The 18,349-nt window shown below is 48.2% G+C and overlaps 1 protein-coding gene across 3 annotated transcripts in view; it reads right to left on the bottom strand.

Annotated features, from left to right (window-relative positions):
- DYNC2I1 (dynein 2 intermediate chain 1) overlaps positions 1-18,349 on the bottom strand; it is a 2,286,904-nt gene that overhangs the window by 1,956,574 nt on the left and 311,981 nt on the right. For all 3 annotated transcript variants that reach the window (XM_069647988.1, XM_069647989.1, XM_069647990.1), the window contains exon 5: positions 17,838-18,224. In XM_069647988.1, coding sequence (XP_069504089.1) covers positions 17,838-18,224 — 387 coding nt within the window. The remainder of the gene's footprint in view (positions 1-17,837; positions 18,225-18,349) is intronic.

Below are 18,349 nucleotides of genomic sequence, written 5' to 3'. Positions count from 1 at the left end.
CCTCGGCACAATTACTTTTAGAAACCCTCCTGTCTCAAGTAGAATCTGCGATACTGGGATAGGGTACCTACAAAAACAAATATCCCCAGACTTATTCCAGAGGTCCTGCTCTTCAGTACATATAGGAGACTTCCTGATTATGGGCACCCAATGACAGTCATGCACCAGGAGGTACCCAAAAGAAAGTTGGCTACATATCAGGCACAGACCGCATCCAATGATAGTCCGCCACCCCCAGGCACTTTGAGTACATTCACAAAGAATGCATTGCCTGAAACCAAGCCATTGACAGAGCTGATGTAGGATAAAAGTACTGGCTTAAAGCAAAAAAGGTTTAAGTGCACATGAGGCAAGCAGCTGATAAAGTGGCAAAAAGCATGTGTGGGAAAAATCCAAGGCATGTGTAATAACAACACCCTATTTTTCTAGTGAGTGCTACCCACATCCTTCTTTTGGAGGATCCCGAGTGTGTGCTTTGATACCCCGAGGTCACTAGCACATTTTCAAGAAATATTGATGCTGTACAGGTATCTCAGCTCTATTTTTTTTATTCATTGATCGGGAAATGCTCTGGAAACTTCCCTTTTACATACAATCACCCTCCTTTTGAACTCTGTACATTGGGCAAGATCACTGAACTTGTGGGGTATGAAGACTATTACCTAGCAACACAGATCTGGTGAACCAGCAATATTTGTGCAGGGTATGTACATCACACTTTGGAATACAAAGAAGGATTGCCCCTTCCTTCATATAACACTGATGAATTTTGGGTATTCTTACGTTGTGCCACATATTGAAAGACAAGAGCCGATTCTCTATCCTGTGTTTATTGTTTGTCTTCAAAAAGTTTCGGTGTAGCTTAATGCCCTTTTGGTTGACACGTGTTTCGGCCAGTGGGGCTTTCTCAAAACAAGGCTATTTCAAAATTTCAAAACAGTAATTTACAATTAATTCTGGTCAGATATGAGTATAGAACATCATTTGGATTAATAGACAGAAAGTTCTAGGTTGGTGAAAGGTAGGATGAGGAGGGAAAGAGACAAAAAAGTTCATAATTCATTAGTTATACATGGTCACTGTTCATTATTTCATTGTCATCTTCGAAATCATCTCTTGCAAGTACATTTCTTGCGCCCGCTCCATTAGTCTAATACCCCTTTCATCTTTTAATAGCTTAGGTCATCACTAATTCAATAGTTCCCACTTGTAGTGAGTCAATCAACTTTAATTGCCATTTAGTTCCTTATTTTTATTACTGTTTATACAGATAATGTATCTGATCCCCTCAGAATGATACATTTGGTCACTATTCCTCATAAGTGATTGATCATGTACAGTACTCACCAGTCTTGTGTGCATCCAAGGTAAGCAATAATATTGTTCAAGATTGCTCCAAATATCTTGGTTAGTTCCCTGTTTTCTAAAAAGAGATTTGCTCACATTACACAAAACCTCCTATTATGTGGTTGATTTCATTTTGCAATATTGGGGATTATAGCTAGTTTCCATTCTCCCAGGTAAGGTACCAATCCTTACATATTATCAATTTCATTTCCCTAATACCAAGCCTCATTAGGTCAAGGTTCTGCTCCCACATTATCCTCTCCACGTGCTCACACGCACCTTTCGAATAGCGGCACCCCAATTACTTTAAAACGTCCTCTAAGGTGAAAATATCTACTCACACTAACATCACTCATTTTAGAAGCTAAATGTCAGGCCAATTTTCCTATAAATGTACTTGCCTTTGTATGTGGAGAAAGCTTCAATACTATCTGCATCCATTCTACACAGCGCGCTTGCCATTTTGAATATCTTTTTATAGTGGTGGGTGTTACCTTGCATCTCACTTGTTGCACGTGTGATTTCATTTTGTTTTTGTGCGGCCCTCTAGTTTGTCACGCTACACGATATCTCACGTTTGTTAATAGATAAATACCAATGGCATTCTGGTCCGAGACCCCGGTCAGCGCCTCTAGTTTCAAGTCAGTGATCAGGTTCTTTTCACAGTGCGCTAATATAACATTGGGCCAGATCCTAGTTTACAGGAGAAAAAATGACTCCTCCCTGTGCAACACCGTCTGGCCTTTTTGGAAGGCTTGTAAAAATGGGGCGAGGGTAAGGAGGGTAAAATCTGTGCTGCTTTTTACCACAGTTCAGCACATAAAATCTACCAGCGTGTATGCCTGAATCCCTTTGGATGCCGCCGGTTTTCTTTTTTTACATTTCCAAAAAAAGCCGAATCCATAGGGGTTCATTTTAATGTCAGCCAACATGCATGTATATGGCAGCCAGAATGACTGCTTCTTTGTCGTTCGAGTTATAAAAAAGACTCAGGAACCCGGGACCAACCGGATAACCGTGCCTTTTTTACGCCACTATAACAAAAATCAAATCTTCATGAAGTTGGACGTTGTTAGGAAAGATGTCTCTTTACTGCACCTTTCCTTCCATCTTTATGGAACACAAACTTTTTGCATTTATTTTGGATTCTGACCTGCTCTTTTTGTTTTGCCCTAGACTCTAGGTGTGCTAAAAGGATAAGTTGGTGGCAGTAGGGACTTATTCCCACTTTTGGGACTTTTCGTTTGAGATTTACAACGTTTGGGTACCAACTGTGGCTACTAACAGTGTGAGCTGCAAAATCGAATTTAGGTGTGTTTTCATCTTTCATTGTCTGGACTGTTAGCTTCAAAATAGAACTTAGGCGTGTTTTCAACGTGCATTGTCTGCGACTGTTAGTTTAAAATCGAATTTAAGCATGTTTTCATATTGCATGTTTGCACGCATGTAGCTTAAGATCGTTTTTAGGTGCTCACATCTGTTTTTTCTGGGGATGCGCTGCTGGCCACTCCCTTTGCCTTCTGCTCTGTCCGTTTTCTGCTTCTTACCCTTCAGTTCCCATTGTCTCTTTCCCAGTCCTGTTGGTATTTCCCCTGTGTGCCTCCTTCCTACTCCCCTGCACCCTCGCAGCCACATACCTCAACTGCTCTGCCTGGTTATGTTGGCCACACTCTGTGCCCTCTCTATGGCGCTTACCATCTCTCCCATCTTCTCAAACTGCTTCTCTATCTCCTATCCTTCACCTCTCACTAGGTCTGGCAGGAAGAAACTTCAGAAGAATACACTGGGCTCCAACCCAGGCCTGCTTATCGCCGACATCTACGTCAGTGCTTCCGCCAGAGAGACTCTCACCGATATTCTCTTTGTTGTCTTCATATGGTTGCTCTGCTCTCTCCTTACTCTTCCACACACAAATGGCAGCACTTGCTGGGAGGTCCTTGTTGCCCTCTCCGTCACCTCCAGGGTCATCATAAATGTCTATTAGAAAGGGGTTCAATCCAACCTCTTACTTTTTGATAGGCTTCTTCCTTGGCTTAGCAACTTTCCACCTTCCTCCTCACGGGCTCCCTTGCCATCTGCTTATACGACTACCCTGGCTCCCTCGACAACTCCTGACCGCATGGCTTCTCACCACGGCTCACTAGCCGCCTACAACCTGTCTGGCTCTCTTGTATGGACTCTCCCCACTGATATCCTTGTCATCTTCCGGTCCTCTACCTCCTCTTACCTCGATCTCTCAGGCACTCTTGGCGCTTACGAGGTGGACTTCTGTTCCCTGTAACCCCTCCAACCCCCCATAAGTCTTTCAAAAATGTCAACCGGCTCCATGTTGCCACACTTAACACTTGCTGTGCTGTCAAACACTCCTCTGACATCTGCCACCTCCTTGAACTTCTGGATCTTGATGTTCTTGCAATCACTGAGACATGGTTTAAGGACAGCTCTGTCACGAGTTTTGACACTTCTCCCTGAAGGCTACACAATCCTTTCTGAGCCCAAGCCCAAAAGGCCAGGAGATGGAGAAGCCCTCATCTTTCCTAAGTGGATCCTTGTTTCCATTATTTCCACTTAGCCCTACTCCTCCTTTGAATGCTTGGTCTGTAGGCTCTCTCTCCTGTCTCCTCTTTTACTCTGGGCACCTTCTATCGGCCGCCGCGGCAGTCTACCCTCTTGCTCTCAGAATGGGCGGATCTGGCCTCTGCTCTCCTTTCTTCCTCTTCCTAACGCCTCCTGATTGGGGATTTTAACATACACCTGGACTTCTCCCAACTCTTCAGGACCTTTCTGCAACCTATGTGACTCTCTTTCTCTCTCCATTCTACCCTCGGGTACGACACACACCACAGGTCATGCCTTGGGTGCGCTCAGCTCCACAGACATCCCTCTCTCTATACCCTTCACTACCTCACTCTCCTAGACCGATCACTCTCTTCTCTCTTCACATCTGAAGCTGTCTTCTCCTTTAGCACCGACACACCTTACACCGCGGACCGCCTTCAAGGTCTTCCGATCCATGAAAAGAGTGTCAGTGGCTGCCTTTGCCTCCATGTACTCTCCTCCTTGTGACTGGCTCCCACCCTGACACAGCCCTCAGTAACCTTCACCTATCCATCCCCAACAATCTCGACATTGTTGCCCCTGTCAGGAGGGTCCGACTGAAATGGAAATCCTCAGATCTACCCTGACAACCTGGCCTGCAGCCTTCTTCAAAGGCAATACTGACTGCTCATAAGATCCAAAAAACAGTCCATATGCAAGCTCGCATCTCAGCGGTATCTAACAGCATGGCCAACCCTACAGCAGCACTAGCAGCAGCATCCTCTACTGCACCCACCCAGGTCCTTTGCTCAGCCCTGGCTGCTCACTTCACCGCCAAAACACAGGACATTCTGACCACTCTTGCCTCTGCACCCATTCTTGCAACATCTCTTGACCTCCTCTCGGCCGCCCTCTCCCCTCCTCCCACCTACCACCTCCCACCTCCTCTCTCTCGCCAGTCACACCTGAGGAGGTCTCCAGACAAGTCCGGTCTATGAAAACCTCTTCTAAACAGGTGGCCCCCTGCCCTTCCAAAAGCATCAAGGACAATATTGACACTCTCCCTCCAGCCCTGGCACACCTCTGAAACCACTCCTTCGCTACCCCACTTCTCTCAAGCACTCTCTTGTACACCCTCTGCACAAAAAACCATCCGCCGAACCTTCCATTCCGGTAAACTACCGACTGATCTCCATCACTCCTTTCCAGGTTAAACTCCTTGAGAAGTTGGCTATCTCTCAGCTTACCCTCCACACAGAATCTGTTGGTTGTCTCCATGGCCATTAGTCTGGCTTCAGAGCATCCATAGGCATGGAAACCGCTCTTCTGAACACCTGTGAAAACCTGCTCTCAAATCTTGACTCTAACTCTCCCTCTGTCCACATTCTTCTCGACCTCGCCTCTGCCTTTCGACACAGTAAACCACAACATCCTGATATCTTATCTCCGTGACACCCTTGTGATCACAGATTAGGCCCTGGCATGGCTTGCCTCCTTTCTCTCTGACCATCCATCCATCCATCCATCCATCCATCCATCCATCCATCCATCCATCCATCCATCCCAGGTGGAGCTGGGGTGTTTTCTCTCAGCTTTCACTGTCAACTTGTGGTGCTCCCCAGGGATCTAACCTATCCCTCCAGGTTCTTCAATGTCTACATGGCGCCTCTGGCCCAAATTATCTCTGCCTTCACCTCCAACTTTCAGTGTTATGCGGATGCCACACAGCTCTCTTTCAGGCTACTCTCAGACTCCTCCTACTTGCTCATCCCTGACTGTCTAGCCGCAATTCAGTCCTGGTGTGCTGCGAACGATCTCTACCTCAATGCCAGCAAGACAGAGATCATACTCATTGGGACACCTGCTCCCGCTTTCCCACTGTCACTATGGCCGGCTTCCCTTGGCCCTGCTGTTAGGGAGAATTCTCTCTTCAGGCTGAATTTCCTAACCTAGTGAGTCCCCCAGCAGCTTTGCTGGATTTCTGGAGTTTGTTTTTTTTCTCCTGCCAAGAGTGAGACTCTTTTTTTCTCCCACTCTTGCACATGATTTATGGTGTTCCTTTGACTGTTAATGTGTTTTATGGGCTATGGGGTCCTTTACTCCATAGGGTCTCATGTGTTTTTACTATGTGTGTTACACAGCACCCTCCGTGCAGCAATACAGGGGTGTCATAGTGACACCCCACCATAGACTCCATACCCTGGGACTGACTACTGTCTCCCAGGGCATGTAAAGTCACCATTGGCTTTACTAGTCCCAAATTATGAACAGAAACCAGTGCAAACCATCATATTGTGGACGTACTGGTCGGGGCAATTCGATTGCCCCGGGGTCTGTTAGTCGAGGGGGCACTCCTCTCCGTCCCCCCTGATCGAGTTTAGCTGGTGGCAGTGGATACTACTTTTTATATTCGACCGTGAATATATCCCTATGGGATTTTCCCATTGTTCGAGGCTACCAACTTTAATTATTTAATTCTCATAGCCTCGAACATACTGCCGGTTTATTTATTTATTAATTTGCCGGTTGGTATTTTTTGCCAGGACTCGATTCTAAAATGGCATTTGTGTTCTCTTCTGTGACTCCAACCCAAGTCGAGCACTTTGCTCCACTTTTTGGCAGGCTTCTCCATAGAAGCCTCCAAAAGTGGTGCCACTCTGTCTGGGTACCACAGGGGGTGTGGGAGGTGGTTTAGGCACCCTGGACTGAGTTATCTTGGTAACTCAAGTCGCACTCTTGTGTGATTGGCCCAAGTGGTGAGCCGGCTGGCTCACCACTTAGCATGTTTGATTGACAGCTAGGCTGAGTGAATGGGGGTGTGCTGCATAAAAGCAGGGCTTTGGGGACTGGAACTTCAGAAGTCACCACAGGACCTGAGAATCCGACGAGGGAGAAGCTGAGCCGACCTACCACGACGACACCACCGGTGGAGCCCTGCGGATCCGACTCACCACTTCCCTACGACAGAGAAGATCTCCCGGCTGGAGAGGCTTCTTCCCATGACTGGTGGGCACAACCAGTTTACCTTCTTTTCCTCGCATCCCAGGATGTCTTGTGGTCGAATTGCCCGTGCCAAGCACTCCGGCAACTGGATAACCACTTACCACTGGACCGCGAATAAAAGGACAGCTCCTTTTACCTGAGAACTCCACGGCTGGTTTCTTCCCTGGCAGTGCAACAGACTCCTGTCTTCCTCCCCGACGAGATCCTCTCTTCCCCCGGACGAAGCACCGACTTGCATCCACTGCCAGGAACAACTGCCCCTGCTGGAGTATTCTCACCACTTTAAGGTACCGTGTCTGCCAGGCCTCCCTTTCTAAAGATTGCTGCAAGGTAATAATAATCCCTTAACCTTCTGGACTGGGCTGGCCGCCTTGACCTTCTAACTGGTCCCTTTCTTTTGGTTCAACTCTTTTTGAACCTTTGCAAGACTCTTGTGCATTTCAACCGCGTGACCTTGGACACATTTCGTTCTGATCCTCTTAAAGTGGATCCGGCCTACTGAACTCTAACTTCACGGTTTTACTTGCCTTCCTCACTTGTTTTGTTCTTGTGAAAGTGTTGGGATCGGTTTCAAATTACACTCTGCTTTTCTCTCCCTTTTAAAAAGGATTATTAGAGTGCCATCTGCGTTAAGCGCTCACCGCTGTCTGAAAATAAGTGGGGCTTTACTTAAGACTGGTCTAATATTCTTCTAAGGGAGTGTATATCTTTTAGTGACCGTGTTTTTGAACTGCTTACTATTAGAGCCTGTGTGTTTTTCTAGATGTGGTTTTTAAATAAATATCTCTCTTTTACACCAAGCTCTGGTCAGTGTTTACTTGTTCTACTGTGTTTTTTTGACCTATTGTGAATACTCTGTATACTGCCTAACTCTTCTTGAGGGAAGTCTGACTGCTCAGCTACAGCTTCCAAGTGAATCTGTGTGGTACAGACTGCTACCAAGTGGGTTTACTGCCAAACACCTGTAGTCTTAAATCTTTTGCAGTGATCCCAGAGGGAACTGCACAGGTTTCTGCCTAACACCTGCACCCTCATCCACCTGTAAAGCAAAGAATATAGGGGTCATCTTCGATTCCACTCTCTCCTTCTCCTCTCACATCTCGGACATCTCTAAACAAAAAAAAAAAAATCCCACTACCAGCTGCACCTCCTCGGAGGTATTCAACCTTTTCTCACCTTCCCCCAGAGGCTTAGCGTCTCCAGAGCCTTGGTTCTCTCTAGACTGGATTATTGCAACCGTCTCTTTCTCAACCTTCCTACCTCCACTCTCCAACCTCTACAACTCATCCAGAACAGAACTGCAAGACTTATCCTTGGTCTCAAGCCCAGGGACTGCATCTCTCTGGCACTGAAATCCCTCCACTGGCTCCCTGTGGCTGCAAGGATCAAGTTCAAGACCCTCTGCATAGTTCACAAGGCTTTCTGGGGCTGGGCCTGCACGACCTATAACTCTCTATCACTAAATACTCTCCTTCTAGAGCCCTCCGGTCATCTGCCTCCAACTCTCTCCGGGTGAGCCGAATTTCAAAACAGAGATTTGGGGGTAGATCTTTCATCTGCCGGTGCTTCCCTCTGGAACAGCTTCCCTGCCCCTCTCCATCTTGAGCCTGATCACTTTAAGTCTTCGAAACTGCTCAAAACCTTCCTCTTCCCTGGGGCGCTGTTGAGCAGCCAACAAAATGGCTGCCTAGCTTTCCAGCTCCGTGTCCCGCCGCTCTATATCTGCCTTCATCTGCGGTGTAACATCTTGCCCCATCCTCTATACCAGCTCCTGCCTTGCAGGCACTTCGCCCCACCTGCCCGTGAAATTCTGGCCCGAATCGGACCTCCTGGGCCTGAGTTGGGCTGGTGACGCGGCCCCGCGTTGGACCGACTGGGCCGCCGCTCTGCCGCTGGGCGGGGGACGGGTTGCGCAGCTGGGGCCCACCGCTGCCTGCGGCCCTACTGCTCACTTATTCTCGCCGCCCACCTCCCTGGCTCGATCGCTGGCCTCCCGGAGCCTGGGGGCTGTAGCTGATGGGGAGCGGGGAGGCTGTCATCACGACCTGCACCGATACGCGTGGGCGAATCCTGCCTCAGACGTCGAGGCCTTGCCGCTGGGATCCCCCGCGGCCGTCCGCCGCTCTGCGCCCGTGCGGCGCCGCTGCCTGACTTCTTCCCGCTGCCCCTGTGCCTCCGCGGGACCCATCGCGGAGATCGCCCCCGCCGGACCTACGGGCGGGGGGCCCCTCAGCGCGGCACTAAAACTGTGCCATTGACGGCGTGGGATCCCCCTGTGGGCTTCGCGCTGGCTCACTGGAGACTCCGCCATCCGGATCCTGCACAAGCGTGGGGTGAGGAGCTGGGGGGGGGATACTGGGGGCGGGCGCTCCCGCGACCCCTCCGCTCTGGCTGATACCCCCCACTCCCTCATCACTGCACTCCACGACATTGGGTTTCAGCGGCAATTGCCCATTCTGCCTCATATGATCCATTGAGGCGCGCTGCATGGTCGTCTCCCCAGACACTGCCTCCCCTACACCCTGGCTCAGAAGCCTGGATAATACGCTTCTGATAACCCTGTGGGCTACTGCTACATCATCCAAAAAGCCAGATCTCCTTCCTTTGACCTTTTGCTTTGCGCAGCCCCAGGTCATATACAGCACCCGTATTTCACTTACTCATATTACACAATGTCTAAAAGATCCAGGAATACCAGTAAGACTAGGGCTATGGATAAATTTGCAAAAGCCACCCCGAGATCCGAGTCGGCCCACTCTTCTTGTGACCAGACCGACACACCACTCCCTGCGGAGGGGCCTCCTGCGGACCTGACTGCCATGATGGAGTCCATGGCTAGAAACTTTGCTGCATTGCACGAAAAGCTAGACAATATAAATGCTAATGTGGCATCTCTTAGGGCCAAACTGGATCAACAGGGGACGCGGATCACTGAGGCTGAAAATAGAATCGGTGCCAGTGAGGACAATATAGTTACACTCCAGAGTACAGTGGCCACCCTTGTCACGGACATGAAATCAGTAAAGGCTAAGTGTGATGACCTTGAATCCAGATCAAGGAGGAATAATATATGCATTATTGGGGTCCCGGAAAATGCGCTGAAGGGCCGACTCGAATTGGCCTTCGAAAACCTCTTGAAAGACCTGTTGGGCAACCCGGATTTGTCCCGCTTCTTCACAATCGAAAGAGCCCACAGGGCACTGGCCCCACGCCCCAAATCTGGTGACTTTCCGAGGCCCATTATTGCAAAAATTCTGAGTTTTAGAGATCGTGACCAGATTCTCCACCACGCACGTGATAAGGGTGAGCTCGGAATGGACTCGCAGGTGATCCGAATTTTCCATGACTTCTCGACCGGAGTCCAGCAGGAGCTTCGCCAATTTCTTGGAGTTAAGAAACTGCTCAGGGAGAGAAGCATTCCTTATGCCATCCTATTCCCTGCGCGTCTAAAGTTCACATTCAACAACAAACTTTACTTCTTTACGGTGCCCTCCGAAGCGGTGAAATTCATAGAAGCGCATATTCCCCCTCATCCACCCGCTGAGGATATGATGGAGAATGACTGAACTTTGTCCGAAGCTTGCTCCCCTTGAGCGTCCTTTGGCCAGCCGGTCTGCTGGCTCCATCACTCATTAGCCTCCTCCACAACTATCCTGCTGTCACATTCACATGTCCCATGCAATCCCGGCTGTACTCACAGCACCTAATCTCTCAGATATGCACCGTTAAATTACCATAATGTTGAACTACTCATCGTGACCATGTTGACTTCTTATTGTTGTTGAATGTAACGTTCCTTTGATTCACATTCAGGCCTGGCACTGCCACTGTTAGATGCAGCGACATGCATTACCAAACCGCAAACACTGCTTGTCTTTTCACGGATCCCACTGGGTTCCAAGCGTGCTAGCACACAGCAATAGCGCACGCCACTGCGATTGCACGGTTCTTCATTTCGTTGTTCTGGGTTAGCCCCTGTTGGGCTCCTGTACAGGCTGGATCATGTTGGGGTCGATCCGACTGTGCGCAGTTAAGGATGGGTGGGGTTCACACTGCTAAACTAGGGTTGGTGGTGAGGGTGGGGGGTGGGTACGGGATGTTATCTAAAAAAGGCACACGAGGTTGCATGGTGCGAGCACTGAAGGGACACGATTGCAGGATTGACTCCAAACTTTGGGGCACACACTATTGCTGGATCCGAGATGTCCACTGAGAATATGTGTGGTATAAAGGTTTATTTGTCACTGCAATGTCTACCGTCATAATGTCCTCGAATGTCCGTGGGTTAAGCAATCATACCAAGGCCCGCAAAATCATAGCTTATGCCAACAGACACAGCTGTAAAATACTGCTCCTATAGGAGACACACTCCAATGGCCACATACCTAGAACTATGGCCCCGGCATGGGGACCTGCGAGATTCTTTACCTCCTATTCCATTCAATCCAGGGGAGTACTAACAATGATTCATAAATCCATTAAGTTCACATTGCACAAAATGTACACTGACCCCGAGGGTCGTTATGTAATACTAAATTGTACTTTGGCTAACAAAGAATATCTACTCGTCAACACCTACTGCCCCAATGTGGACTCTCCGTAATTTTTTGATAATATCACTACCATACTGCTGGGATATGTGGGCATACCGATCTTTTGGGGTGGAGATTTAAATCTTATTCTTGACACGGTCCTAGACAGGACTGGAACTGCTCCCCGCTCTTTGTCCAGTGCTGCACGCAGACTGCACTCCCACATTAAGACCCTCGACATCTGCGACGTCTGGAGAATGTTACACCCCCAACTGAGGGATTACACTTACTATTCATCAGTGCACGATAGCTCTTCTAGGATAGACCTATTTTTTGTGTCAAGGGGAGTCATGGACTCCCAGATCCTACCTTGCACACTGTCTGATCATGCCCCGATCATAATCCTGGCGAAGTTGGGGATACTTGTCCCGACAGTCAGCACCTGGCGCTTCAAATCCGAGGCCCTTAGGGATGTTGTGTTTATGGCTGAAATACTTGCTGACATTCTGTATTTCTTTGAACACAACACTCTTCGGGACACCTCGGCTGCAGTCCGGTGGGACGCCTTTAAAGTGTATATTAGGGGTATGTCCATCTCCCGGGAGGCTGGGGTGCTGAAAACAATCAGAGCCGCATTGGGTCGATCTGAAACCAAACTGAAGCAATTGGAACTGCAATGTGCCGCTAGGGCTGACCCTGCCATACTTAGACAGGTCGCCAATGATCTCCAGGCATTCAACAAACTCGCCGTCAGCGAAATGCAATACCTTAGGGTCCCACAAGCAGCCAGGAAATATGGGGAGGGGGATAGGCCCGGGAAAACGTTAGCGACACTGATCAAATGGGAATCTGGCCCAACGCAAATCCCCTTCATTAAAGATAAACATGGTAACGCTCAATGGGCTGACCAACAAATCCTAGACACATTCACTGACTTCTACAGGTTTCTCTACTCTCAACCTGCTGAACACACTGAACAATATATGAGAGAACTCCTCGACCAGATCCCCACCACAGAGATCTCCTCCACTAATCGAGACGAATTGGACTCCCTAATTACACTGGATGAGATAGTAACAGCCATCTCCGACTTGCCCAAAGGTAAAGCCCCGGGACCGGACGGCCTAACCACTGATTTGTATCAAGAACACGTCGCCATAATCGCTCCCAGGCTACTTGAGGTCTGGGATGAATCGCTCCGACTCTCTATCCTCCCCCTTTCCATGCGCGAGGCAGCCATTACAGTGCTGCTCAAGCCTGGTAAACCTGATGATGAATGCGGGTCCTACAGACCCCTTTCCCTTATGAATCTTGACACGAAGATCTTTGCAAAAATTATAGCGAACCGATTTCTGCCCATTACTTAGTTCATGAAGACCAGGCCGGTTTTATACCTGGAAGGTCTACCTCCCACAACATCAGAAGATTGTTCAACGTGATGTCCCGCATTGATCAGGATGTGCAAGCGGTTGCAGTCATTCTGGATGCCCAGAAGGCCTTTGATATGGTCTCCTGGAAATACAAATGGCTGGTGCTGGAGACTATGGGCATTGGCCCAAACATGCTTAGGTTCATCAAATTGTTATACACCTCTCGTGTGGCGCGGGTTAGAACCAATACATTGACATCTGATCTTTTCACACTCTTCAGGGGTACCCGACAGGGATGCCCCTTTTCTCCCGATTCTATTTGCTCTAGCAATAGAGCCGATGGCAGACTATGTCCGTGCTCATCACGCCCGCAGGGGAATAAGATTGATAGACAGCCCCGAAATTATCTCTCTATATGCGGACGATGTTTTGCTATATATCAGAGACCCCACGACACCTCCTGACCCGATATTGAGAGATATCACTCGCATTGGCACTCACTCGGCTTCACTATTAATTACTCAAAATCAGAGATCTTCCCGCTCACTGAATCCACCCAGCAGCCCGCCACCGAATACCCCCTCCGCTGGTCACCAAATGGCGTTAGATATCTGGGTGTGCAACTAACCTTAGCCAAATCCACCCTCCTTGCTGATAATTACTCCGCGGTAGCACGAATAGTTGAGACAAAAATCCTACGGCGGCGTGCCCTTCCACTATCCATTGCTGGACGGCTCTCCCTCATCAAAATGATCCTACTCCCCAAACTCCTTTACACGTTTAGTAACATACCCGTGTGGCCCGGGAGGGAATATTTTACTAGACTACGCACACTGTGTGCACAGTTCCTCTGGCACTCTGGCACAGTACGCAAAAAGTGGACGGACATGACACTCCCATACAGACAAGGGGGACTCACGGCTCCGGATCTGTCACTTTATTGGCACGCGGCCCAGGCCCAACATGCCACTCACTGGTACCCTGGTACTCCGGTGCGTCCCCATATCAAACTGGGGCAACTGGCAGCTGCTGGTATCGACCTAATGTCCATCATACTACATCGGCAATACACACCCGACTCTCCCATTGACCCAATCAACACGACCCTTCAAGCCTGGGCTCACCTGCTATCTCAGACACCTGAAGCCTCCCCGTATTACAAATGGCTTCCTGTGTGGGCCTTCCCCAGCCTAGAACCCACTCATGATGCGGCGCTGGCCCGACACTGGGGGAAGCTGGGATACCAAGCACTGACGGACTTCTACCCCGATGGCAGGTTCATTGACCCCCAAACCTGGAAACCGGGACACACCGGGACCGCCTTGGAGACCCTTCAATGCTATAGATTACAGTCCGCGTTTCGCACCAAATGGCCCACATTCCCTGCTGAGCGCCCAGACAACTCGGCCATTGCATATATTGCCAACTCGGGTGGTGCCGTGGAACAGTCTCTTCACTTTACAAGATCCTACAGGATGCTACCCCCACTCCCACTCTCAAGGCACGTGTTGAATGGGCTAGCGAACTAGACCTAGAACTATCAGACGGGGCCTGGGGCAATATGTGCCTACACACCCAAAAAGTCTCCCTCAATTTCCGTTTTCGCGCCATGCAGTACAAACTTTTTAATAGACTCTACTATACTCCGCATAGGACCTCGAGGTTCACTCGCACTACGGCGCATCTCTGCCCCCGTTGCGGGGCCACAGAAGCTGACCACTTACACATGTTCTGGTCTTGTGACAAGTTGCTTAGATTTTCGGAAAGTATCCTAGAAACACTCATGGCCATCACTGAAACGGTTATTGACCATGATCCTTTGGCCGTCCTGTTTGGAGCCTGGAATACTGATGACACCAGACGTTCGGCTAGATTTCTCAATATTGGGTGTATGATAGCCAAAAAATGCATTTTCCAGAGCTGGAAAAGTCCCTTCCCCCCGGTCCACCAGAAATGGCTCCATATGCTTACTTGGTCGCGAAACTGTGAGGAAGAATTTATATCCATGCTCCCCGCCACCTCTCGCCCCAAGAACATCTGGGTGGAATTCAACTCCTACCTTAACAGAAAAGGCGAGGTCGCTTCCAGCTCTTGCTCGTCCCCCACTCCTTCAATGACCACTCCTACTATAGGATCCCGTACTCATATGAATCGTATGTGACCATTACCTGACAATGCTATTACTAATGTACTATGTTTTATGTATTGCTCCACCTTATGTTGCATAGTCATGCTTGTTGCCTTGATGTGTGTACTTTGTTAAACCTCTGCCGCCAAAAATAAAAGTTTTAAAAAAAAAAACCTCCCTCTTCCCTTCCTCCTCCGCTCTTCGTTGTTAACCCCCTCTTTACTCTTGCCTACTGCCTGCTCCCCAACTCAGCTCCGTTTGCTGAATGGTCGCCTGCTGCGCATCCAGAACCACACAGGTCTCAGGCTCCCCCGCCAGTCCTCACACGTGCCCCTAAGCCTCTGCACTCCACCCACCACTTCTGCACTTCTTTACTCATTCTTTGAAAATGGTAACCTCTCGGCACTTAAACCAGGTCCTTGGACTGGGTGCACTTGTTCCCTTCACCCCCTCCCTTTCATTCCATGTCCCTTCACCCCCTCCCTTTCATTCCATGTCTGGCACTTAAGTTACCTAAAATGTACTGTGCCTGGTCTGCCAGGCTTAGTACGGTAGTTTTTTGTGTATGTCCTTCTCCTCCCCACCTCTATCGCCTTACCATGTCACACACCTGCACTATTTGAAACAACGTTGGCCGAGTACGGTAGATTAAAAACTGTACGTTGTTCTCCCTCTCCTAGTCCTTCGCTCCTTACTTTTTGTCTTACACCTGCACTTTTGGTAAGGCCGTCATGCTGAGTTTGCTAGTCATTTTTCAAAAGATCATTCGGAAATTTCAAGGCCTAAGAATGACTCTGTATTCCCCAGTTCCCGTCCTGCCTTGAAGTGCTTTGCAGCACTTTATAGAGTGCTTATACACAGGTAAATAAACAATTACAATTACTGGTCAAATATGGCAGTGCCACAAGATTTTTCACCTGTCCTTTTGCCATCTTCTTCTTTAGCCTTCTTCCAGGCCAGAGAGGCCAGGAAAATCCTTATAAGGACTTCCAGTGCCTGGGAAAGCAGAAGCTTTTGGAGGGCTACTGAAGGGCTGTGTGTGATGTAGTCCCAAACCACAAACTGGTTTCAGTGTGTCTGAGTGATATGCATGAGTGTTCCCACCAGTGGTCCCGATTGGACCACTGCTGGGGTTTGTGTGGGCTAGTCCTGTCATTGGCTAGTGAGGGCAGCTGCTCTTATCTGGCTTTTAGGATAAGAAGAGGACCCCTGCACATATTCCTCAGAGATGCTGGAGAAACCTGAAGGAGCCAAGAATCCTATCCAGCTGTGAGTCCTGCAAAGAAACCGGAGACACATCAGAAGAAGGTTTGGCTACCAACTTCTGCTGTTGTCCTGGAGAAGCCCTGTCTTGCTGAAGATCTTTAGCAGTCCTGCGAAGGAGCTGCAACCCTTGTAGAGCAAGGAACAACTATTCCTGACGTCTGGTTGGTACCCTGCAACGAAGAGCCTTCGGAAGTGTCCCGGGACCGCCCTGTGGCTGACCAGCTCCAATTGATTTTGGGCTACCGTGCTGCTGGCATCACTGTTCCGAGTTTCGACCTGATACTTGGGGTATACTCAACTGACCCTATGAGACTGACCTCTAAGAAATGTCTGCATCCTAGCCTCGAGGGGACCAGAAATAGGAGGGAAAGTACAACCGCAGTAGTTGAGTCCCTTTGCATCGCCATGCTGTGGTGACCATCGTCGAAATCGCTCACCTGACCAGAGTCCAGTCCCGAGAGGGGTCCTGCATCGAGTTTTGCTGCATTCTTCCATCGAGAGTCCTGGCAACAGTGAAAGACACCAACCGGAGATCACCTAGAACCTGCAACCCCTGCCAATCGAGGCCATTCGGCAGGAAAAGCAACCTCAGACCCTCTTCCTTTGTCCTGCCAAGTCAGGCGAAGAATCGGAGTACGGGGCTAAGTTACAGAGCTTCTTACCTACCCCTATACTTCCATTATAAGTCAATGGGCTTATAATAAACTTCATTCCAACACTTTTGGCTTTGCCATTACTTGCTTGCGAAACACTTCTGAAAGTTAGGGCTACTGCTGTTAGCTAGTTTAACTCGCACTCTAACCATAAGAACCCTTCACTGGACCCTAGAGACCCTACCTGCATTTTTTCCTGCTCCAAAGATTCTGTGGAACTTTAACCAGAACTATTAGGAAAAAGGCCCCAGACAACTTTGGGCAGGACAATTTAGGTTAGGGATCATTCTCTGTGGACCTTGAGTGCATAATAATAACATTACCTCTCCTTAACAGGAGTTTGTGTTGAATATTATGCCCTTTAATAGGTGAATGTATATATGTATCTATTGTTACAAGTGTTGTGTGATAACTACTTGCTAGTAGTCCTTTTTCTATAGTGCGTTTTGGCCAATAAATAATAAATGTATTTTTGTACATCCTGTCAAAGTGCAATTTGTGATTCCCATTGTGTGACCTCATTTTGGGACCTTTACAAGCTCACCACCTCTGAAGAACCTAGCCTAGACCACCTATAACTGCTACCTGGACTGGTTTGGCTACAGATCCCTAGAGTTGTCCATGTCACACAATACAGGTTGGCCTTCTATACATCGGTCCACCAGGCCAGAGTATAGAATATCAGTCCTAAGAGACGTGGGCAGGCACGTCTTAATTAGTGGCTGTTGAGCTCTATGTGCAACTAGTTAAGCACTTTAAATGAGGCTGAACGTTTAAAAAATAAGGAGGAAAGGCCATGAGACATAGGAGTATAGCATGGATTTCCATGATAATACACCACTGACAGCACCAGTACATTTTTACTGATAAAACAATGCAGTTTGATTTAAAAGATATTTTACTTTGGTCTTTTTAGAATCCGATATTTTTCTGGCTGAATTCCTTACCATTAGGCAAGCTGCATGCTGAAAATACAGTACGTTTTTCGCAAATAACTTACCTCAGTATGGTCTTTACTTCTTTTGTGTTCCTCTCTTTGAACTCTTTCTCGCTTTTCCTTATGCCGTCTTTCCCCACTTGCATTCAAAGATGCACCATCTCCATGTCGTCTTTCATTTATTTTTTCTTCCAAGTTTCTTTCGACATGTTCTACGCGGCCATCTTTCAAAGTCCTCGTTTTTTTCTCTCCATTATCTTCACTGTTGTCCTCTTGCCTATGTCTTTGCTTTTTATCTGCATTTTCATGGTCTTTCTTATCCCTGTGCCTCCTCTCCCGTTCTTTTCCAGTTAACATCAATTCTTTTTCTATCATACTTGTGTGCCTTTTTTCACGTTTTTCATCTTTATGCTCCAAAGATCTTATATATTTGTCCTTACTTCCACTATTCTGTAGAATAAAAAAAAAACATTTCTCAAAGAATGTGTTGTTTTGTAAATTTCAAAAATAATATAATCTCTCAGTGCTAAATGTTGGGTGCTCAGGAAAAACATTTACTGGACAGTTTCCAAATG

Source organism: Ambystoma mexicanum, chromosome 2q (assembly GCF_040938575.1).
Source record: "Ambystoma mexicanum isolate Mex_15411 chromosome 2q, UKY_AmexF1_1, whole genome shotgun sequence".
In the NCBI taxonomy this organism is placed as follows: domain Eukaryota; kingdom Metazoa; phylum Chordata; class Amphibia; order Caudata; family Ambystomatidae; genus Ambystoma; species Ambystoma mexicanum.
The sequence above is the reverse complement of the archived record's forward strand: the minus strand, read 5'-3'. Positions and strand labels throughout refer to the sequence as shown.